We start from the raw sequence: 25035 nt of genomic DNA on the forward strand, positions 1-25035 counted from the left end.
AAGAATGTCTAATCTGTAATTTGATGCCTTTTGGAGATTTTTCCTTCTTTCCTTGGCGTCTTTTTGCACATTAAAATTAATTTTTGCCTGGGGTGCCCAAACTTTCAATCCCCGCTGTATATATCATAGAAACATAGAATTTGATGGTAGATAAGAACCATTTGGCTCATCTAGTCTGCCCCTTTTTTTTATCCTTTAGGTAATCTCAACCCGTTTTTAACCTTAATTCTTTGTAAGGATACTCATATGCCTATCCCATTTTTGTTTTGTTGTTTTGTGCCTGATGACAATGTAATAAACATTGAAACATCTTGCTGGATTTGGCATTTGTACTCTGCAATTGTGGTTATAAATATAAACACACTTGGAGTATGCTAGACTATACAGCGGTCTCCTCATGCATCATTGGTGCAGTTGAGCCAAACAGCCCTTCTCTGTGCACCAAGTCCTGTGAGACTGTGCAAACATTGTGTACCATTTTTGCAAAATGTGTGATGCGGCTAGGACGCGGGTGTGTTATGGAAGGTAGATAGTAACTAGGTCGACCACTATTGGTCGACAGTAACTAGGTCGACAGGGTTTCTAGGTTGACATGTTCTAGGTCGACAGGTGAAAAGGTCGACATGAGTCTTTTGTGTCATTTTCTTCATACAGTGACCGAGATCTCCAATTAGTGCACAGTGTCCCTTCGAATGGCTCGCGCTTCCGGCAAGGTGCCTCACTTTTATCGCTTCCAATCGTAGTCCACGTGGATCGTAGAGTATGAAAAGGTTGAAAAAAAGTGAAAAACTCATGTCGACCTAGAGACCCGGTTGACCTAGAAACCATGTCGACCTAGTTACTGTCGACCAATAGTGGTCGACCTAGTTACTATCTACCTTACTTTCAACCTAGAGACCGGATCCCCTAGGATGCACCAGGAGACTGTGCTAATTATTTTGATATGTGACACTTGTACATCTGTAAGCTACAGAGTCTCTGAATCCATATATGAAGTGCTACCATGTAGCAGTCGCAGCTTTTTTTCCAGTGCAGGTTCTGTTCTGCTCCGTATACAGACTCCGTCACACACAATATCCAAGTGTCATGTATCAAATTATTCCGCACAGTCTCCTGGTGCGCCCTGTTTGCATTGTTTTGTGACTAAAGCATTTTTGGCCCAATAAAAAGACACCCAACGCTAGCAGAGTTGCACTGGATCTCGCGCCAGGCATCTTGTGCTGCATAGCATATTGAGGCTAGATGTATGAGGATACATCAGTAGGTAGGTTTTACACTAACTGCACAATGAGGCATGTGATGCTTAGCAACTATGGGCCTAATTCAGATCTGATCGCAGCAGCAAATTTGTTAGCTAATGAGCAAAACCATGTGTAGTGCAGGTGTGGGGAAGATATAACATGTTCAGAGAGAGTTAGATTTGGGTGGGGTGTGTTCAAACTGAAATCTAAATTGCAGTGTAAATATAAAGCACAGAAACAAAATAACCCACCCAAATCTAACTCTCTCTGCACATGTTATAGCTGCCTCCCCTGCACTGCACATGGGGGCTAATTCAGACCTGATTGCTGCTGTGCGTTTTCACACAGCGGGCGATCAGGTCCAAACTGAGCATGCACCGCAACGCGCAGGTGTGTCGCACGGGTACAAAGCGGATCGCCGCTCAGCGATGGGTTTGTGCGATGAATCCGTTCGCACATGCGATCGCAAGAAGATTGACAGGAAGAAGGCGTTTGTGGGTGTCAACTGACCGTTTTCAGGGAGTGTCTGGAAAAATGCAAGCATGTCTATGTGTTTGCAGGGAGGGTTCCTGACGTCAATTCCGGTCCCGGACAGGCTGATGTGATCGCAGAGGCTGAGTAAGTCCTGGGCTGCGCGGAGACTGCATAAAATCTGTTTGTACAGCTCTGCTACACATGCGTTCGCACACTTGCACAGCTAAAATACACTCCCCCTGTAGGTGGTGACTATCTCATCGCAGCAGTGCAAAAATAGCTTGCTAGCGATCAGGTCTGAATTAGGCCCATGGTTGTGCCCATTAGCTAACACATTTGCTGCTGCAATCAGATCTGCATTAGGCCCAATATTGCGTCTCATGCCTCTTGCTATTTTGTACTCTCCTAGAGTAATCTGTCAATTGGTGGGACAAGTGCTGGATGTCCCGGAAAATTATCATCATTTAGTTTGGCACCAGAATAAACCATTATTCTGCAAGTTTTACCCTATATGTAAGCAGAATTACCTGCTTCTCTGTTTTATTAAATCTTTTCTACAAGTGTCTTTCATGGAACAAATGTGCACAACACATGGCACAACTGTCCTATCTAATATGTGTATGCTAGTGAAAGGTGATGGTACTAACCTGTATTTTATTTTTTATCCTGATCCATGTCTTTTAGGTATTGTTTTAAAACAGATACTAATTGGTAATTCTTGTTCCTTTTTTATATTTAGCTGGTCGCTGGAGGAGTCTCTTTTCCACTCCTGTTTCCATGTCTTTTCCATATAGTCCAGTTGCGAGACTCACTCCGTATTGCAACGGCTTTAATTCTCCCAGCATCCTTAAAACCCCAACTAAAGCAATACTAACACCAGAAAGGACAGGTAAACCTACAACTTAATTATTTATAATTTTGTTCCAAAAATGTTGTGGGTTTTTATTCCAAATTAGCTTTATTAATTTGCATTTTTTTTTTCTTTTCCTTTTTTTTCTTTTTGTGTATACTTTTCTGCCGTGCAAATTTTTTGTTGCTTTTTTATTTTTTTTATTGCATTATTTTCAGCTGCTGATGGTGTTCATATTTAAAACCAAGACTTTGATACATTTAGTATTGTCTGTTTTGAGGCACTACATCTGTGACATTACGGGGCAGACTCTGGGCCAGATTCAGATGTAAACATATACCTTTGCAGCAGCTGTACGGAAATATGCAAATGTCCGGGCTGCCACTGGAGCTATTACAGCTGCATATGAGATCGCAGTTGTAATCTGTTGCATGCTCTAAAACGGTTGCGACATGCCGGCGTTTGAGTTGTCACTCCTCCACTACCTCCCACAAATGCACCCTGCCTATCCCTCACTGTGAATAAATCCTCACTGTGACCGCCTTCACAAGACCATGGCGGCACATGCACAGTGCCACTTACACATGTGCAGTGGCAATAAATTGCTCCACAGAGTAAAACATTGACATTGCGTCCATCTCTGAATCAGCCCCGTTCGTTGTTTAGCAAGTAATTTATATATAGTAGATCATTTCCCTGCTGTGAAACGATACCTATTGTGAATCAGCTTGTACTTGGCCAGAACATGTGTAGTCACTAGGCAAACTTGTAAATGTGCTTTTCCAACCTCCCTCTCCAGGCACAGGCTGCAAGAGGAAAATGGCTATTGTATGTAGGCTGGTTACAGAAAAGGCATGTTTCCGCAGACTTGCAGACGTGCACATACACACCTGTCAGGAGGCCTGGCTTTTGCACCCAGTATAGGGCAGGTTCAGATACAAGTTTATGAAGTCTAGCTCCTGATTTGTAGGTGGATGCACCTAGAAATGCGTATGGCTCTACATACAGTATGTGCAGTCCAGGCCCTCGCCCCCCAATATGCTACATACAGTATGTGCAGTCCAGGCCCCCTCCCCCCAATATGCTACATACAGTATGTGCAGTCCAGGCCCCCTCCCCCAATATGCTACATACAGTATGTGCAGTCCAGGCCCCCTCCCCCCAATATGCTACATACAGTATGTGCAGTCCAGGCCCCCTCCCCCCCAATATGCTACATATACAGTATGTGCAGTCCAGGCCCCCTCCCCCCAATATGCTACATACAGTATGTGCAGGGATACATTTCCATGCTGCTGTTTTGTTGTTTTTCTTTAGAATTATTGATAGCACATCATTGATATAAATTAGATGAAATCACTATAGAGAAGATTAAATGGTACAGAGGCATTGTTTGTAATAACTAATGCTAGGGTCATATACTATAGAGCAATGCTTTCATTACTGTTCATTGGCAGGATCAACTATTCAGCCATTTAAAGTAGTTGTGTGATTGTCTAAAATATTGGGGTCGATTTAATTCAGCGACAGTTGAATAGCGCCGGGAATTAGCTCCCGACGCTGTTCAATTTAGCCAAAGTTAAGTCGGAGAATGCCCGTTCTCGCGGACTTAACAGGTTGTTTTGTCGGGAGAAAGGGCATTCTCCAACTTATCTACCCGCGGCGATGCTGATTCCCGACAGAATCAGCCTTGCGGCAGCCCTTTTGTCGGTTTTCTTCTCTCGCCCTCCGGGGGTGAGAAGAGAATTCCCGACAATTTGAGGGTAACTAGTCGCTGTATTGAATAGCGCCGGGAGCTAATTCCTGGCGATATTCAACTGTTGCCGAATTGAATCGACCCCATTAAATCTAAATAATGTATGCATAACCATTTATCTACATCACCTTTTATATTTTGTGAAATATTTATCCCATGAACTGGTCCAATCGGATGCATTCTTAGTATACTGCACCGTAATAGGCCAGAAAGGTATAATATGAGTAGGGATCTTGTTTCCTATATGAAAATGTACACAAAAAAATTGTTACAAATAATAAGACTACATGTGTTTTTATTAATTCATTAAATGTGTATCAATATTGAGCTGCTATCCCTAAGCTTGTATCTTCATGTTGAGAGCACACCTTACATAACATACTTTCCAACAGCGGAGGTCTCAAAAATTGGGATGTTGTAGGTATATAACAACATAGAAATTGCCTATACATAATGCCGTAATGGTGGCGTATGTTAATTAATATAAAACTGTTTTAAGTTCTAAAATTGTTGTTGGTTTCCACGTTATTAAAATTCCTGAAATGATATGAGAGTTCAGGTCTGGTCTGTGTGATCTTAGTTATTTATGTAACATATTTACAGTCGGCATAAGCCCACCAAGCGCATTCATGTCATCAGATTGATTTATTTTTTTCCCTTTCTGGATATTTTGTGTACAAGCATCTCTTTAATGTTATGTTTCCTGATGTCAGGACATCTGCTACTCACTGTTCTGCATTAACGTTAAGATGTTTCAAGCTTTAGAGAGCAAGTACCAACCAATCGGCTTCTGACTGGGTGCTGACTGGTGGGTACTTTAAGTCACAGGGGAACTTTTAGACAACATCGTCTTCCTGACATACAGTATGTATTTTTACTCCCGTGAGAGCAGTCAGTGCATGTGATAGGCAAGTAAATTCTAATATTTCCTCATTTTAAATACCGTATATACTCGAGTATAAGTCGACCCGAATATAAGCCGAGGCACCTAATTTTACCACAAAAACCTGGGAAAACTTATTGACTCGAGTATAAGCCTAGGGTGGGAAATGCAGCTCTACCCGTACACAGACCTCATAGTGCCAGATGTGCCCCACAGTGCCAGATGTGCCCCACAGTGCTAGATACTTACCCTCCGTCGCTCCCGCGCTGTCTTCTAAAGGAGGGACACGGAGAGCACAGCGCGGCTCTCCTGTGTCCCTCCGGCGGCAGCGGCGTGTGTTAAAGATAGTGCCGGTTCATGAACTTCCTTTAACACACACACGCCGCTGCCGCCGGAGATGCAGGAGGGACACAGGAGAGCCACGCGCTGTGCTCTCCGTGTCCCTCCTAACGCTGACTCGAGTATAAGCCGAGGTGGCTTTTTCAGCACAAAAAAAAGTGCAGAAAAAGTCGGCTTATACTCGAGTATATACGGTAATTTCATTGCACACAAGTTTTACACTTCCTTGTATAAGATTTGTAGTAGGTTTTTCAGCAAGTTTGTGAGATTTTGTTATAGAGCACTGATTTCTCTATATATTAAAATGTAGAGTATAGAATGTATGCATGGACATACTGTTTTATAGATTAAATATTTATTTGTAACTGGGCCTGTATCTCTTATTATTATTATTATTATTATTATTATTATTATTATTTTTACATTTATTATTATTTATTTGTTTTCAATTGTAATTTTAAGTGTCAAATTAGTCTTTACTGTTTATGTCTAGGCAGAAAACTTTGTGTCGGCAGACTTGCTTTACCTCCGTATAAAGTACCATAGGTAGCCTTGCTTGAGTTACTTTGGCCTTTGCATTGACCTTCAATGACTTAAGCACAACTTCCTGTAAGGTACTAATGATGCAGCTCTGACACTGAAACTCTTTATAGGGGACTAAAAGGAAAATAGTTTTTAGGCAGAGGAATTCTTACCCGTAAAGTACACTTCTTTCTGACACCGTTCCAAAAGTTATGGAATACAAATGTGATGGAAATATTCTTAAACAAATTATATGTAAATTATTTTTCTTTATAATACTTACTTTACAACTAAATCACACAGCTAAGCCTCAAATGCCCCAAATCTACCAATATGTGTTTGCATCAATGAGAATTAACTATTACATAATAAAATAACCAAAATTGGAGATGAATGGTACTGTGTTTACTTACTGCATACAAATTGTAACAAAAACCGCTTTAAGTTCTGTAATTTTAAGTCTGTGTTTGTAAGACATATTATATTTTTACATGTAGTAAATTCATAAGCAAGTGTAATATATACAGATATTATTTTTTAGGTTACAGTTTGAAAAGTTCACCTTTAAGCCGACAGTCTTCAGTAGACAGTGAACTCAGCACGTCGGAAGTAGAAGATGACTCGATCTCTATGGGGTACAAGCTGCAAGACCTTACTGATGTCCAGATCATGGCACGATTACAGGAAGAAAGTAAGAGATTTCAGTATTGTCATACAGTGTTATAGGGTGTGGATCGTTGGGTCGACAGTAACTAGGTCGACAGTCATAAGGTCAACAACTATTGGTCGACAGTGACTAGGTCGAGACCTGAAATAGGTCGACACAGTCATTAGGCCGACGTGGGAAAAAATCGACATGCGTTAAAAGTAAAAAAAATGTTGGTGGTGTTTTCTTTGTAAAGTGACCGGGAACCCCAATTGGTGCACCGTCATGCTTCGGGCAAGGTCCCTCGCTCCGCTACCACTGCGCTCGGCACAGGTTACTATTCCCAATTGTAGTCCACGTGGATCGGAAAGTATGAAAGTTCCAAAATTTTTTTTTGAAAGTGAAAAACAGTTATCGACCTTTTTCAGTGTCGACCGAGGGACCATGTCGATCTAATGCATGTCGACCAATAGTGGTCAACCTAACGAGTGTCGACGTAAGTGCTGTTGACCTAAAGACCGGATACCGTGTTATATAATATATGATTTTACTTATGAGTGTGCAAATATGTATGGTGTAAATATAAAACAGTAGAACCCCCCCCAATCCAGGTACGGCAGTTACTTGTACTATTTTTCTTATTTTATTTGCAAATAGGAATTGCTGTCTGTTCTGTTTTGCAACTCTTCCTATGTAAGGAAATACAAATGGGTCAGTGTCCAGGTAGACTGCCTACCTGAAAGCTGTTTACCTTTCTGCAGGCCTCAGGCAGGACTTTGCATCTACCTCCACATGCAGTTCAGTATCAAGACATCGCTCAAGCTTTTCTCTTTACTCCGCAAAGAAATTATCCTGTGCCAGTAGTGATCAGGAATCAGACCGCTACAGTGTTGAAGATGATGATGAAGACTTTGATCTCTTACCACCCCCTCAACCGCGACTCAGTCGGTGCTCTCCTCTCCAGCGAAGCATTCCTCACTCTCAAACGTTCTCAAGCATTCGGGATTGCAGACGAAGTCCCAGCTCCCAATATCTAAATTCTAATGGATATCAGCAATATGGTTTTTCATCTCAAGCCCAGACACCAGAACAACCACAAAACAGAACTAATGCAGGTAAAGTCTTTTTATTGGAACAGTACTTTTAAAAATTTTAAAACTACAGTACAGTTCGGCCAATGTATAACAATGCACATATCTTTGTACCGATCATCCTTGCCTTGTGTTACTCTTGTCTTTTAATGTTCATATGCTGGCACTTCAGTAGACAATTTTCTCTAACGTCCTAGTGGATGCTGGGGACTCCGTAAGGACCATGGGGAATAGACGGGCTCCGCAGGAGACTGGGCACTCTAAGAAAGATTTAGTACTACTGGTGTGCACTGGCTCCTCCCTCTATGCCCCTCCTTCAGACCTCAGTTAGAATCTGTGCCCGGCCAGAGCTGGGTGCTTTTAGTGGGCTCTCCTGAGCTTGCTAATAAGAAAGTATTTTAGTTAGGTTTTTTATTTTCAGAGAGCTTCTGCTGGCAACAGACTCTCTGCTACGAGGGACTGAGGGGAGAGGAGCAAACCTACTAACTGCGGCTAGGTTGCGCTTCTTAGGCTACTGGACACCATTAGCTCCAGAGGGTTCGAACACAGGATCTTAACCTTGGTCGTCCGTTCCCGGAGCCGCGCCGCCGTCCCCCTCGCAGAGCCAGAAGACAGAAGCCGGCAGAAGCAAGAAGACATCGAAATCGGCGGCAGAAGACTCCTGTCTTCACATGAGGTAGCGCACCGCAGCTGTGCGCCATTGCTCCCACACTAACCCACACACTCCGGTCACTGTAGGGTGCAGGGCGCAGGGGGGGGGGCGCCCTGGGCAGCAATTAAGTACCTCCTGGCAAAAGCAGCATATATACAGTTGGACACTGTTATATGCATGAGCCCCCGCCATTAATTTTACACAAAATCGCGGGAGAAGCCCGCCGCTGAGGGGGCGGGGCCTTCTTCCTCAGTACTCACCAGCGCCATTTTCTCTCCACAGCTCCGCTGAGAGGAAGCTCCCCAGGCTCTCCCCTGCACGATTGAGAGGGTGAAAAAGAGAAGGGGGGCACATACATTTGGCGTAAAAACAATATATACAGCAGCTACTGGGTTAACACTAAGTTACTGTGTGATTCCTGGGTCATATAGCGCTGGGGTGTGTGCTGGCATACTCTCTCTCTGTCTCTCCAAAGGGCCTTGTGGGGGAACTGTCTTCAAATAGAGCATCCCCTGTGTGTGTGGTGTGTCGGTACGTGTGTGTGTCGACATGTCTGAGGTAAAAGGCTACCCTAAGGAGGAGATAGAGAAAATATGTGTGTGAGAGGGTGTCTCCGTCGACAACGCCGACACCTGTTTGGATATGTGTAAGTGCTGAGGTGAATTTATTGCACAAAAGATTAGAGAACAGACAGGAAATATACCCAGGTCTGTCCCTGTGTCACAGAGACCTTCAGAGTCTCACAATGCTCACTATCCAAAATAATAAACACTGATATCAACACGGAGTTTGACTCCAGTGTCGACTACGATAATGCAAAGTTACAGCCAAGATGGCTGAAAGGTATTCAATATATGATTATTGTAATAAAAGATGATTTGCATATCACTGATGACTCATTTGTCCCTGACACAAGGGTACACATGTTAAGGGGAAGAAAGCTGAGGTAAATTTCCCTCCTCTCATGAGGAAAAAGAGCGGGAATCTCCAGACAAGAGACTGCAGCTTCCCACAAAAAATTCTCAGGCAGTATCCTTTCCCCACTAGGGCCAGGATGTGTTGGGAATCTTCCCCTAGGGTGTCCTGTTTGCACAGAAGGTAGCACTAGCTATTCTCAGGGATCCTGCATATAGCGTGCACATTCTAGTATACTACTCAGACCGGCGATTGTGTCGGCATGGGTTTATAGCGCTGTGGCAGCGTGTACAGGTACCTTATCAGCAGAGATTGAGACCCTAGTATGCATATAGATAGATATATATAGATATATATATATAGATATATATTAAAGATGCTGTCTTAAGTGATAGATAGATATATATATATATATATATAACATGCCCAAAAAGACATGAGTATACTGGGTCCTAGAGTCAAAGCTATGTCGATTTCTGCTTGACGTGTCCTGTAGAATATGCAATGGACAGATGATGCCGACTTAAGAGGCATGTGGAAGGCTGAGGATTGTGTGGAGAAGGGTTCTCGGACCTGGTCTACACAGCTATAGCTGGTAATTCTGATATTTTGCCTTATATTCCTGCACAGCCTAGGAAAGCACGACATTATCAAATGCAGCCTTTCGAATAAAGAAACAAGAAAGTCCGAGGTGCGTCCTTTTCTTGCCAGAGGCGGGGGCACAGGAAAGAAGCTGCACAACACAGCTAGTTCCCAGGAACAGAAGTCCTCCCCGGCCTCTACAAAAATTCACTGCAAGGCGGAGCTAGGCCCGGTGGGGGCACGCCTTCGTCAGTTCAGCCACAAGTGGGTTCACTCCCTGTTAGATCCCTGGGCAATAGATATTGTGTCTCAGGGATACAAGCTGGACTTTGAGAAGATGCCCCCTCACCGACGGCCCTGCCAGCTTCCCCCCACGAGAGGGAAACCGTGTTAACTGCAATTCATAAAATGTATCTTCAACAGGTGGTGGTCAAGGTTCCCCCTCCTTCAACAAGGAGGGGGTTATTATTCGACCATGTTGTAGTCCCGAAACCAGACGGTTCGGTCGGACCCATATTGAATTTAAAATCCCTGAACATATACCTGAAAGGGTTCAAGTTCAAGATGGAATCGCTTAGAGCGGTTATTGCAAGCCTGAAAGGGGGAGATTTTATGGTGACTCGGGACATAAAGGATGCATACCTTCATGTCCCCATTTATCCACCTCATCAGGCGTACCTCAGATTTGCGGTACGGGATGGTCATTACCAATTTCAGACGTTGCCGTTTGGTCTCTCCACGGCCTTGAGAATATTCACCAAGGTAATGGCGGAAATGATGGTGCTCCTGCGGAAGCAAGGTGTCACTATTATCACGTACTTGGACGATCTCATAAAAGCGAGATCAAGAGAGCAGTTGCTGAACAGCGTATCACTTTCTCTGGAAGTGAAACGGCAACACGGCTGGATTCTATATATTCCAAAGTCGCAGTTGGTTCTTACAGCTCATCTGCCTCTCCTAGGCATGATCCTAGACACAGACCAGAAAAGGGTTTATCTCCCGATAGAGAGAGCTCAGAAGCTCGTGACACTGGTCAGGAATCTATTAAAACCAAAACAGGTGTCAGTGCATCACTGCACTCTAGTCCTGGGAAGGAGGGTGGCATCATTCGAGGCCATTCCCTTCGGCAGGTTCCATAGGAGGACCTTCCAATGGGACTTACTGGACAAGTGGTCCGGATCACATCTTCGGATGCATCGGTTAATCACCCTATCCCCCAGAGCCAGGGTGTCTCTCCTGTGGTGACTGCAGAGTGCTCACCTTCTCGAAGGTCGCAGATTCGGCATTCAGGACTGGGTCCTGGTGACAACGGATGCAAGCCTCCGAGGGTGGGGGGCAGTCGCACAGGGAAGAAATTTCCAAGGGCTGTGGTCAAGGCAGGAGACTTGCCTTCACATCAATATCCTGGAACTAAGGGCCATATACAACGCCCTAAGTCAAGCGGAGACCCTGCTTCGCGACCAACCGGTTCTGATCCTGTCAGACCGCAGTGGCTCATGTAAACCGCCAAGGCGGCACAAGGAGCAGGGTGGCGATGGTAGAAGCCACCAGAATTCTTCGCTGGGCGGAGAATCACGTAAGCGCACTGTCAGCAGTGTTCATTCCGGGAGTGGACAACTGGGAAGCAGACTTCCTCAGCAGGCACGACCTCCACCCGGGAGAGTGGGGACTTCATCAGGAAGTCTTCACGCAGATTGCAAATCAGTGGGAACTGCCACAGGTGGACATGATGGCGTCCCGCCTCAACAAAAAGCCAAAAAGGTATTGTGCCAGGTCAAGGGACCCTCAGGCGATAGCTGTGGACGCACTAGTAACACCGTGGGTGTTCCAGTCGGTCTATGTGTTTCCTCCTTTTCCTCTCATACCAAAGGTGCTGAGAATTGTAAGAAAAAGAGGAGTGAGAACAATACTCATTGTTCCGGATTGGCCAAGAAGGACTTGGTACCCGGAACTGCAAGAAATGCTCACAGAGGACCCATGGCCTCTGCCTCTCAGACAGGACCTGTTGCAACAAGGGCCCTGTCTGTTTCAAGACTTACCGCGGCTGCGTTTGACGGCATGGCGGTTGAACGCCGGATCCTAGCGGAAAAAGGCATTCCGGATGAAGTTATTCCTACGCTGATAAAGGCTAGGAAGGACGTGACAGCAAAGCATTATCACCGTATACGGCGATATGTTGCTTGGTGTGAGGCCAGGAAGGCCCCTACAGAGGAATTCCAGCTGGGTCGATTCCTGCACTTCCTACAGTCAGGAGTGACTATGGGCCTAAAATTAGGGTCCATAAAGGTCCAGATTTCGGCCCTATCCATTTTCTTTCAAAAAGAACTGGCTTCACTGCCTGAGGTTCAGACGTTTGTTAAGGGAGTGCTGCATATTCACCCCCCCTTTTGTGCCACCGGTGACACCTTGGGATCTTAACGTGGTGTTGGGTTTCCTGAAATCCCACTGGTTTGAGCCACTTAAGACTGTGGAGCTAAAGTATCTCACGTGGAAAGTGGTCATGCTGTTGGCGTTAGCTTCGGCTAGGCGTGTGTCCGAATTGGCGGCTTTGTCATGTAAAAGCCCCTATCTGGTTTTCCATATGGACAGGGCAGAATTGCGGACTCGTCCGCAATTTCTGCCAAAGGTGGTGTCATCTTTTCATTTGAACCAACCTATTGTGGTGCCTGCGGCTACTTGTGACTTGGAGGATTCCGAGCTGTTTGACGTAGTCCGGGCTTTGAAGATTTAGGTAACCAGAATGGCTGGAGTCAGGAAGACTGACTCGCTGTTTATCCTGGATGCATCCAACAAGCTGGGTGCTCCTGCTTCAAAGCAAACTATTGCTCGCTGGATCTGTACCACGATTCAGCAGGCTCATTCTGCGGCTGGATTGCCGCATCCAAAATCAGTGAAAGCCCATTCCACAAGGAAGGTGGGCTCTTCTTGGGCGGCTGCCCGAGGGGTCTCGGCATTACAGCTTTGCCGAGCTGCTGCTTGGTCGGGTTCAAACACCTTTGCAAAATTCTACAAGTTAGATACCCTGGCTGAGGAGGACCTTGTGTTTGCCCATTCGGTGCTGCAGAGTCATCCGCACTCTCCCGCCCGTTTGGGAGCATCCACTAGGACGTTAGAGAAAATAAGATTTTACTCACCGGTAAATCTATTTCTCGTAGTCCGTAGTGGATGCTGGGCGCCCGTCCCAAGTGCGGACTTTCTGCAATATGTGTATATAGTTATTGCTTAATAAAGGGTTATGTTATGTTGGCATCCATTGGTTGATGCTCTGTTGTTTGTTCATACTGTTAACTGGGTATGGTTATCACAAGTTGTACGGTGTGATTGGTGTGGCTGGTATGAATCTTTTACCCTGGGTTCCAAAATCCTTTCCTTGTAATGTCAGCTCTTCCGGGCACAGTTTCCTTAACTGTGGTCTGGAGGAGGGGCATAGAGGGAGGAGCCAGTGCACACCAGTAGTACTAAATCTTTCTTAGAGTGCCCAGTCTCCTGCGGAGCCCGTCTATTCCCCATGGTCCTTACGGAGTCCCCAGCATCCACTACGGGCTTGTGCAGATTGAATCCTGCGGTATCGCTTGCAGTCAGCTTTTAGCCTCAGCATGCTGCAGCATATGGGGTGTGGAGAGGGAGCCGTGACGGGGACCGTTCTACAAAATGGGGGGGTGTCACCCTCATTTTGTAGGCGTGCTGAGCCCAGGGTCTGTGTCTACGGATACAGACTTCCTGGCCCCAGCAGAGGAGTCCCCATGGCCAGTCTGAGGAAGCTTTACGCTGCATGAAGGAGGTGCCTTTTCCCTACAGACACCTCTTGCCGCATTAGAATATTTTACCATCTCTGCTGCGTCCAAAGACTCAACAGCAATGCTTACTGCGTCCATCTCTGAATCAGGCCCCGAATTTCACATAAAACCAAAATTATCTTCTTCTTTTTTTTTTTTTTTCTTTCTACAAAATGAAAGCAAACATTCAATGCTATTTTTTCCATTGCTCCAGCTGTAGTAAACACCCTTTGTTGTTGTTTATCATTCGTTAAACGCATAGTTAGTAATGAACTTGTAGAAGGAAACACACTTCGGATATTTATGGAAATAGTTTGTGAGTTATGTAAAAAAAAGTCATGTTGCTCATAGCAACCAGTGTCTCTTATTTTTCTGTTACAGTTTAGAGGGCTAAGCAACTTACTGGTTGCTCTTGGTTACTGATCCTTTTCTTCGCTATTACCTGGCAGGGAAGGAGAAAAGTGGAGGGGTTAATGAATGGCAGAGTGGTTGGTGAGGGAGGCGGGTGAGTATGAAGAAGGAGTAAATAAATGACAAGAGGGTAAGGGGGAACACATTCTAGACAAGGTGGACATGAATTAGATCTTAGGGAGAGGTAGGCACAGGGTGAGAAATGAGTTAGAGATTATGGAGGGTGATCGTAGGGCGCAAAATGAACTGAAATAGAGGGTGATATGGGAGGAGTAATTAACAGTGTGGTAGGAAGTGAATGACATGTAAGAGAGCCACACAAATACATACATGACTACATAATACTTATGTTGCGTTGAATATAAGCCAATGACTAGTCACATGCACAGTAACTGGGGTATTCAGTTAGCTGTTGTAATTTTCCACAGCTAATAGATTCACCGGGGCAATTCAATTAGCCTCGATATCTTGCGCACAAAATACGATAAGCAGCCCTTGGAGCTGCGATAACACATGAAATCGGGAACTTATCCTGGATCCCATGTGCAATCACATGAAAGCAGGACATTTTTCTCCCCAGAAAGGGCTTAATTGGATAGTACGATTTTTGACCATTATCAGGCTATCAACCCATTTTTTGTGGGAGAAAAACTGGCACACTTAATTGAATACCACCCTTTAAGAGCATACATATGTCATTTTTTCAGAGGTCTATATGTCTCCGAGTTGTCTATAATTAGAGAGAGCTCCTAATTCCTGGGTTGTGGGGGGTGGGGATATACTCTTAATTAATTTCATCTGCTTAACAATCTATGGGGGAGATTCAAATATTTGAAAAGTCGGTTGGGTGTCTGTTTTTTCCTGTCTATTAGATAGGAAAAAACAGACTCCCAACTGACTTTTCAAACATTTGACTCTCCCCCTATGGGTTTAATTGACCCATAATGGATTGAGTCCACATGGTTATGCTAAAGAAGGGACTGTATGCAGTCGTAATGTCAACATTAATTATGTCGACATTTGGAATCTTGACACTAGAGTAGACTGTGAACAATTATGATGTCTACATGTTGACGTGGACAAAATGTAGACCTATGACATGTTTATATAGTGAAAATGTCCATGTTAGGGTTGGCAATTCCTGATGATTGTCGACATTATGACAATGTCAACATTCTGATGTCAACATTATCAGTGTAGTTATGGCCAAGGTCTACCTGATATACCGAACCCAAACAGAAACCAGTAGGCTGGTCTATTTATGTACTGGGGATTTCTTATGGCCAAGCCATGGATATACTGGCACTTGTTGTACTTCTAGCATCAATATAACGAACCAGTTGAAACTTGCCACACCTACTTCACATGTGGGAAGGGCGCCAGTTTTATTTTTGAGGCACTGACATATTGGAAGCTTACATGAAATAGTGCCACCAACTCTGGTTACCGAAACTTAGTTCTAATATGGTTGTGCGACACTGTTAAAGCAGATCATGTGCTTTAACAATATTTAGTATGAAGCTGCTACATTTATTTATATACAGAGAAAGGGTGTATTCTGTTTGTGCTCAAAGAGTCCCCGTAAAAGGTATCATGGATCCATTAGTAACAGATCCTTCAAGTCATGACCCCCACCCACTGAAAAAAAAGTGTTTTAAGAACAAAAATTCAGACTTATTCCCTGAAGTCACAGCAACTTCAATGAGCCATGGATACAAATTAGATCCAGTATTACCATAACAGTACATTTTTCATATTAAAGACAGATTCATTTTGTTTTTAAATAAGTATGTAAATAAAAAAAATACCCACGTTTTCCTTTAGATCATTTTCTTGATATTTAAACAAAATAAAACTTTTTGTACGTTTTGGGTAGATTTGCTATCTTATAAATACTATTAGTCTTAATTAGAAAATAAGATACAAATATTAGCAATATAATGATGGAATGTGACTAGTCCAAAAGAAGTGTCAAAAATCCTTATAGCACAGGGGTAAATGGAAAAATACCTTCAATTCAATGTGTGTGATTGAAAACCCAGTATTGGAAAATATTTAAAGTCCATTGCTGCTACAGAAAATGCCATTGGTTTATGGTTCGTACTGTATGTGTTTTTTTTTTTATTTTTTTCTTTATAGCTTTCGAATGGTTGATAAATACTGATTTTTATCATAGACTATTCCATTTGACACTGCATTGGCTATCGTTAAAGCAAACTTAGTCTAAAATAATTGTGGAAGAGCTTCTTGGTAATAATGAATTGTAAATATCCATATAGAAGAGGTTGAATTATTAGGTTTGCATAAAACCTTTTGAGTATCATTTATCTAAAGACGCTCCATTTGTTTTGCCTCCAGATAAGCTTCGTAGAAGTATGCCCAATTTGGCTAGATTGCCATGCTCCACAGCAACAAGCACTGTGCTTTCTCCAGTCACCGTGCGCAATAGCCAAAGTTTTGATTCTAATCTGCACGGAGCAGCAAATGGGATATCCAGGGTGCAGTCAAGCAGTAAGTGTGGTTTTTTTTTTATTTAATTTTTTTTTTGTCTGCTCATTGAATACATCTATGTATAGTTAGTATGTCACCTGTTATGCTTGTGCATGTGTTTTGTTTTTTTTTAAATTAATTTTGTAAGCTCTTAGGGAATCTGAGAGATACGTGGAACCACGCCACGTAAATAGGAGAATCATGTTGAGTTTTGTTTCTATGATCATAGATGTGAACTGAGATCCCCTCATCGTTACAGAAACAAGGCCTTTTGCTGAACTATTATAAGTAGAGCATGCCATGTAAAAATATCTCATTGTGGCAATTTAATCAGCTGTGATGTTCTGTCTACACCTTGTGTGCTGCTATAATGCAAGTTATATAGGAACGATGACTTTGCTAGTTTTTGCTCGCATGCCATAGAGGTGCAGGAAAAAAGTGCAATGTTTTTCTTTCTGTAACTAACAGCAATGTGTGCAGGATCCAGCGGACCCTAATGCTTAACTGAATGTCCTCTCTTCTCTGCCATACTACAATACAATGTTACACATTATAGGAACCAAAAGGACACATGCATTCGTTTAACCAATTTTACAGTAGTCACTCTAATTGCAGTCTCCCCAATTTTGGCTGCAAGAGAGAAAAATGCAATAAACCCATATACTAAATTACAGACCTTATTCTTGTATGCATTTTATTTCCGTTTCAGAGAGACATTCTCTTCCAATTTCTATAGTAGTTTGTATATTATGATCAGGCCTGCCATCAGAAATTGTGAGGCACGGGACTGACAAAATATTCCCCGGCGGTGTCTCCCCAGCCAGCCTCCTTCTGTGTCTCCAGCCATGCAGCAGGAGCGGTTCTAGGCACGGGCAAGCAGGGCCCACCGCCCACCTGCACCCCCCTCCCCCCGGCTGCAGTAGGCGCCGTGGGTTGTGTGGGCGCCTGCTGCAGCCTGCGCCACTCTCAGACGCTAGAGGTCATAGAGTGTCTGTGCGGCGCTGCTATGGGAGAGACGTCATGACATCTCTACACAGTCATCTCCCTTCTGTCTCTCCAGCCCTGTAGTGTCATTACAGCTCCAGCAGCCCTGTTCTGTCTGTCCAGCCCCAGCAGCCCTGTTCTGTCTCTTCAGCCCTGCAGTGACTCTCCAGCCTTGGCCACGTTGATGATAGTAACCAGTCACAAACAAAGTGTGCATTAGATTTGCACAGTGCTGGTGCTATACATCATGCATCCTCTGTGCACGAGATTGCTATACCATGAGTTGTCATTTAGAACTGAGCATGCCCGAGGACGTCCAGAGATGGTGGTGGGACATGTAAGTAATCATAGTGCCAGCCTCAGATGGTGCTATGCGTTGTTAGATAAGCAATGAAAAGCTCAGTTTTAGTTACTTATTACTTTCTCCTTACGTCCTAGAGGATGCTGGGGACACTTCAAGAACCATGGGGTATAGACGGGATCCGCAGGAGACATGGACACTTTAAGACTTTAAAAGGGGTGTGAACTGGCTTCTCCCTCTATGCGCCTCCTCCAGACTCATTAGATTATGTGCCCAGTGAGACTGGATGCACACTGAGGAGCTCTCATGAGTTTCTCTGAAAAAATACTTTTGTTAGGTTTATTATTTTCAGGGAGACTGCTGTCAACAGGCTCCCTGCATCGTGGGACTGAGGGGAGAGAAGCAGACCTACTTCTGTGAGTTTCAAGGCTCTGCTTCTTAGGCTACAGGACACCATTAGCTCCTGAGGGTCTGATCGCTAGGTACGCCTAGATGCTCGTTCCCGGAGCCCTCTGTCGCCCCCCTTACAGAGCCAGAAGTCAGAAGACGGGTGAGTAGAAGAAGATCAGAAGACTTCAGTGATGGCTTTGAGGTACCGCACAGCGGCCGCGCTGCGCGCCATTCTCCCACACACACAGCGGCACTACAGGATGCAGGGCGCGGGGGGGCGCCCTGGGCAGCATTAATCCTAATTTAAGTAACTGGCAAAAGTGGTATATGGTGCCTGGGCACTGAATATGAACCCCCGCCAGTGTGTTTGTGGTGTCTGTACACGTGTGTCGACATGTCTGAGGCTGAGTGCTCTTCCCAGGAGGAGACTGGATTAGGGAAAGAAACGACTGTGGCAGTGACCCTGTCGGCACCGCCGACGCCTGATTTGGGTAAATGTTTTGAGTGTTTTGAATGCGAATGTGGCTCTATTAAATAAGAGGATGTGTTGTCACAAGTTCAGACCCCCTCGGGGTCACAAAAGCGTTCTTTTACCCAGATAGCAGATACAGATACTGACACGGATTCTGACTCCAGTGTCGACTATAGTGATGCCAGATTAAATCCAAAACTGGCTAAAAGCATTCAGTACATGATTGTGGCGATAAAAGATGTGTTACATATCACGGAGGACCCTGCTGTTCCTGATACAAAGGTCTGTCTGTTTAAAGGAAAGATACCTGAGGTAACGTTTCCTCCCTCTCATGAACTGAACGCTCTTTTTAAAAAGGTTTGGGAAAATCCTGACAAGAAGTTTCAGATTCCCAAGAGAATTCCGGTGGCATATCCGTTCCCCTCTGGGGATAGGGAAAAGTGGGAGTCACCCCCCACTGTGGACAAAGCTCTGTCACGGCTGTCCAAAAAGGTGGCGCTTCCGTCTCCTGACACGGCAGCCCTAAAAGAACCTGCGGATCGTAAGCAGGAAAATACATTGAAATCCATTTATGTCACTACTCAGACCTGCCGTTGCTTCAGCGTGGGTGAGTAGCGCTATTGAAAAGTGGGTAGATAACTCATCATCTGAGTTTGATACCCTGGATAGGGATAACATTCTTTTGACTCTGGGTCATATCAGGGATGCTGCAGCCTACCTTAAGGAAGCTGCGAGGGACATTGGCCTTTTGGGATCAAGAGCCAATGCTATGGCAGTCTCGGCTAGGAGAGCATTGTGGATTCATCAATGGAATGCTGCTGCTGACTCTAAGAAGGCTATGGAGTATCTGCCGTATAAAGGTGGTGTCTTGTTTGGTGACGGCCTCGCTGACCTGGTATCTACGGCTACCGCGGGTAAGTCATCTTTTTTACCTTCTGTTCCTGCTCAACAAAAGAAAACGCACCACTATGAGATGCAGTCCTTTCGGCCCAATAAATACAAGAAAGGACGAGGGTCTTCCTTCCTTGCTTCTAGAGGAAGAGGAAAGGGAAAGAGGTCACCGGCTGTGGCAGGTTCCCAAGAGCAGAAGTCCTCTCCGGCTTCTACCAAATCCACCGCATGACGCTGGGACTCCTCTGCAGGAGTCCGCACCAGTGGGGGCACGTCTCCGACTCTTCAGTAATTTCTGGGTTCGTTCGACCCTAGACCCATGGGTATTAGAAATAGTGTCCCAAGGGTACAAGCTGAATTTCAAGACGTGCCCCCTTGACGATTTTTCAAATTGGCTTTTACCAGCTTCTCTTCCGGACAGGGAAGTGGTATGCGGTGCCATACAAAAACTATGTCAAAATCAAGTCATTGTCACGGTGCCCCTGTCACAACAGGGAGAAGGCTTTTATTCAAGCCTGTTCAAGGTCCCGAAGCCGGACGGCTCGGTCAGACCTATTCTGAACTTAAAATCCCTCAATTTTTATCTAAAAAAATTCAAATTCAAGATGGAGTCTCTCCAAGCAGTGATCTCCAGTCTGGAGGAAGGGGATTTTATGGTGTCGGTCGACATAAAGGATGCCTACTTACACGTCCCCATATATCCTCCACATCAGGCTTACCTGAGGTTTGCCGTTCAGGATTGTCATTATCAATTTCAGATGTTGCCGTTTGGTCTGTCCACGTCTCCGAGGGTTTTCACCAAAGTTATGGCGGAAATGATGGTTCTCCTGCGCAAGCAAGGAGTCACAATTATCCCGTACTTGTACGATCTCCTGATAAAAGCGAGGTCCAAGGAACAATTACTGCAGAGTGTGACGCTCTCCCTGACAATTCTGCAACAACATGGTTGGCTCCTAAACTTGCCAAAATCACAGTTGGTTCCGACGACAAGACTGTCGTTCTTGGGTATGATTCTGGACACAGAATTACAGAGAGCTTTTCTTCCAGTGGAAAAGGCTCTGGAAATTCAGAACCTGGTCGAACAGATTCTTGAAGCCAGCAAGAGTGTCAATTCATCAATGCACTCGGTTGCTAGGGAAGATGGTGGCGGCCTACGAGGCCATTCAGTTTGGCAGATTCCAGGCCAGAGTGTTTCAGTGGGACCTGTTGGATAAATGGTCCGGATCCCATCTGCACATGCACCGACAGATAATCCTGTCTTCCAAAACCAGAATCTCACTCCTGTGGTGGCTGCGCAGCTCTCACCTTTTAGAGGGATGCAGATTTGGGATCCAGGACTGGATCCTGGTGACCACGATGCGAGTCTCCGAGGCTGGGGTGCAGTCACACAGGGGGAAAATTTCCAGGGAAAATGGTCAAGCCAGGAAGCTTGTCTACACATAAACATTCTGGAGTTAAGGGCCATTTACAACGGCCTTCTACAAGCCGAACATCATCTTCGTGATCTGCCCGTCTTGATTCAGTCGGACAACATAACAGCAGTGGCGTACGTAAACCGCCAGGGCGGGACGAAGAGCAGAGCGGCAATGGCAGAAGCCACAAAGGTTTTCCGCTGGGCGGAAAGGCATGTAAGCGCTCTGTTAGCAGTCTTCATTCCGGGTGTAGACAACTGGGAAGCAGACTTCCTCAGCAGATACGATCTCCATCGAGGAGAGTGGGGTCTTCATCAAGAGGTCTTTGCAGAATTGACAAGTCGTTGGGGAATTCCTCAAATAGACATGATGGCGTCTCGCCTCAACAAGAAACTTCCGAGATATTGTTCCAGGTCGAGGGACCCTCAAGCAATAGCAGTGGACGCCCTAGTGACACCGTGGGTGTTTCAGTTGGTATATGTGTTCCCTCCGATTCCACTCATTCCAAAAGTGATAAAGATCATAAGAAGAACAAGGGTTCAGGCAATCCTCATTGTTCCAGACTGGCCAAGGAGGGCTTGGTATTCAGATCTTCAGGAATTGCTCATAGGAGATCCCAGGCCTCTTCCTCTGCGAGAGGATCTATTACAGCAGGGGCCGTGCGTGTACCAAGACTTACCGCGGCTTCGTTTGGCGGCTTGGAGGTTGAGCGCAGGATCCTAGCCCGAAAGGGTATTCCCGGTGCAGTAATTCCCACACTACTTCAGGCTAGAAAAGAGGTAACGGCGAAACATCACCGTATTTGGAGAAAATACGTGTCTCGGTGTGAATCCAAGAAGGCTCCTACGGAAGAATTTCAGCTGGGCCGCTTTCTCCATTTTCTGCAAGCAGGGGTGGATGCGGGCCTAAAGTTAGGCTCAATTTAAAGTACAAATTTCGGCCTTGTCAATTTTCTTTCAAAAAAGAATTGGCTTCCCTTCCGGAAGTTCAGACTTTCGTGAAAGGCGTGCTACACATCCAACCTCTTTTAGTGCCCCCGATGGCACCATGGGATCTTAACGTGGTGTTGCGATTCCTGCAATCTCATTGGTTTGAACCTTTACGTAAGGTAGAGTTGAAATTCGTCACTTGGAAAGCGATTATGCTGTTGGCCTTGGCCTCTGCAAGGTGGGTGTCTGAATTGGCTTTGTCTCACAAGAGCCCCTATTTGATCTTCCATGAAGATAGAGCAGAGTTGAGAACTCGTCAGCAATTTCTGCCAAAAGTGGTGTCATCGTTTCACATGAACCAACCTATTGTGGTGCCAGTGGCTACTGACGCCTTTGAGGAATCGAAGTCTCTAGATGTGGTCAGAGCTTTGAAAATTTATGTTACCAGAACGGCTCAGATTAGGATAACGGAGGCTCTGTTTGTCCTGTATGATCCCAACAAGATTGGGGCTCCTGCTTCCAAGCAGACTATTGCACGCTGGATCTGTAATACGATTCGGCAAGCTGATTCTACGGCTGGATTGCCGTTACCGAAATCGGTGAAGGCCCATTCTACCAGAAAGGTGGGCTCATCCTGGGCGGCTGCCTGGGGGGTCTCGGCATTACAGCTTTGCCGAGCAGCTACTTGGTCGGGTTCAAACACTTCTGCAAAGTTTTACAAGTTTGATACCCTGGCTAAGGAAGACCTCTTGTTTGGTCAATCGGTGCTGCAGAGTCATCCGCACTCTCCTGCCCGTTCTTGAGCTTTGGTACAAACCCCATGGTTCTTGAAGTGTCCCCAGCATCCTCTAGGACGTAAGGAGAAAATAGGATTTTAATACCTACCGGTAAATCCTTTTCTCTTAGTCCATAGAGGATGCTGGGCGCCCGTCCCAGTGCGTACTGTATCTGCAGTTATTGGTTATGGTTACACACGTGTTGTGTTGCGGTTATAGTCAGCCGGTTGCTGTCATTATTCATGCCGTTGCATGCGTTGGGTTGAATGCCATGTTGTACGGCATGTTTGAGGTGTGAGCTGGTATGTATCACACCTTAGTATAAATCAAAATAAATCCTTTTTCCTCAATGTCAGTCTCCCTGGGCACAGTTCCTATAACTGGAGTCTGGAGGAGGGGCATAGAGGGAGGAGCCAGTTCACACCCCTTTTAAAGTCTTAAAGTGCCCATGTCTCCTGCGGATCCCATCCATACCCCATGGTTCTTGAAGTGTCCCCAGCATCCTCTACGGACTAAGAGAAAAGGATTTACCGGTAGGTATTAAAATCCTATTTTTAGTAGCTATCATGCATTGCTTCCATAGATGACTACGGTGGCGACATTAAGTGAAACCAAAGGTACTTCTTGAGAAATCTGACTTCCCCAACAGACTGCCTTTTAATATATTTTGTAGAAACGGTAACACAAAGAAAAAAGGGTTCTCATCGCTTCATACATTTGGACCAACAGGTGCTGATCTATTCCTACCCGCGGCTTACCACTGCTTGTGATTATTCAGTTATATTAATGTTCTGTAGTTATGCTATGTAATTACACTAGTGTTAGCTGCTGTTTGTTGTTCAGTTGCTCTTATTTTACAGTGTTTTTATGTTTACCCCTTTTACAAGGTGTGTGCTTACTTCCCAGTTCTAGCATATGCCCTGCAAAAATGTGTCTGCAACTGCCAAACCTACAGTACAACGTTTACATCTTGCCTTCATTAATGTACACATGAATTGTTATCCCAAAATACTAATGTTTAGCAACACTATGTTTTCATTTGAAATCCAAAGGGAGGGATACAACAGTCTGTTCTTTCTGCATTCTAGGGTTTGAATATGTTTTATTGCATTGGTTGAAGTGCACCTTTGTGAGGATATGGGTCGAACAGGTCCTGCGTTGTTGCATGCGGTGCCCCCTGAGCCGCAGCCTGATTGGGAGTGGAGTTGTGCCAGCTTCCTGTTTTCTGGGAGCAGCTGTGCGATAATATGCAAGTGTCACCACTGCTGAAATTTGTATGAGGACGCCCAGTGAGGCATCTCCGATCCACCGCTTGTGTACATAGACGCGGACATTGGATGCACATCTGTCTATAATCCACCTTCTTTATTACCCTATGGTTGCATAGCATGGCTGCAGGAAGTAAGACGCCAGGGCCACAGCAACCGTTTAAGGGCTTGTAGTCACCAGCATTGCCGTTCCCCACAGTGCGTTGTCACACCAGCGTTTGAGTCGCCACTTACCCGTTACACCCCACAAAGTATGCTCTGTACAGTGATTTCTGCTGCGGGGTACACTGGGCTCCACAAGGAATGGACAATGGGGTGTAGAGTAGGATCTTGACCCGAGGCACCAACAGGCTCAGAGCTTTGACTGTTCCCAGAATGCATAGTGCCACCTCCTATATCACCCCGCCTCTCTGCACAGGATCTCAGTTTTGTAGTTGGTGCTGCAGTAGCAGGCACTTAACAGAGGGGCTGCTCCAGGCAGCCCTAAGAAGAGCTTTTTTTATGAGGAGAAAAAGTGAAGACTTCAAGGGCAACAGCAGTGTTACATGTCAGTGGACATTCACGGCTGCAGCTCCGACTCTCCCCAGTGGCGCTGTACACTCCCGAGCCCTGGTTGCCGGGTAACTACAGCAGGAGGCTCCGGTTTTCTTCTTGTCAGGCACACACAACGGGGGCTCTCCGGGATCGCGTGGCCGCGCTTCGGGAGGTGGTAAGTGGGTCCCGCTTGCGGGACCCGGTCTTTATCGCGATCCGGCGCGGTCAGTGGGAGGCGGGCCACGCGCACTGGTGGTGGACACTGTGGCAGTACAGGCGATCCCACTAGATCACCAGGGCATGGGACAGGTCAGGTTTTCTCTATAAACCGTTTTATTAGAGCCCGCAGTACCCGGTGGTTTTGCCAGCAGGGGGATAGAGCTTGGACCTGAAGCCCCTCCCCCAGCCCCAGGGTGCCATTTTCTGCAAATGTTCCAGCCCTGGAGCTGC

The 25035-nt window shown here is 45.4% G+C and overlaps 1 protein-coding gene across 3 annotated transcripts in view; it reads left to right on the plus strand.

Annotated features, from left to right (window-relative positions):
- The window catches only part of SLAIN1 (SLAIN motif family member 1), a 112272-nt gene that overhangs the window by 51668 nt on the left and 35569 nt on the right, over nt 1–25035 (plus strand). For 2 of the 3 annotated variants that reach the window (XM_063952987.1, XM_063952989.1), the window contains exons 3-6: nt 2455–2604; nt 6607–6756; nt 7473–7826; nt 16497–16649. In XM_063952987.1, coding sequence (XP_063809057.1) covers nt 2455–2604; nt 6607–6756; nt 7473–7826; nt 16497–16649 — 807 coding nt within the window. The remainder of the gene's footprint in view (nt 1–2454; nt 2605–6606; nt 6757–7472; nt 7827–16496; nt 16650–25035) is intronic. The other variant, XM_063952988.1, reaches the window with a different exon arrangement.

This window comes from Pseudophryne corroboree, chromosome 2 (genome assembly GCF_028390025.1).
Source record: "Pseudophryne corroboree isolate aPseCor3 chromosome 2, aPseCor3.hap2, whole genome shotgun sequence".
NCBI classification, from domain to species: Eukaryota; Metazoa; Chordata; class Amphibia; order Anura; family Myobatrachidae; genus Pseudophryne; species Pseudophryne corroboree.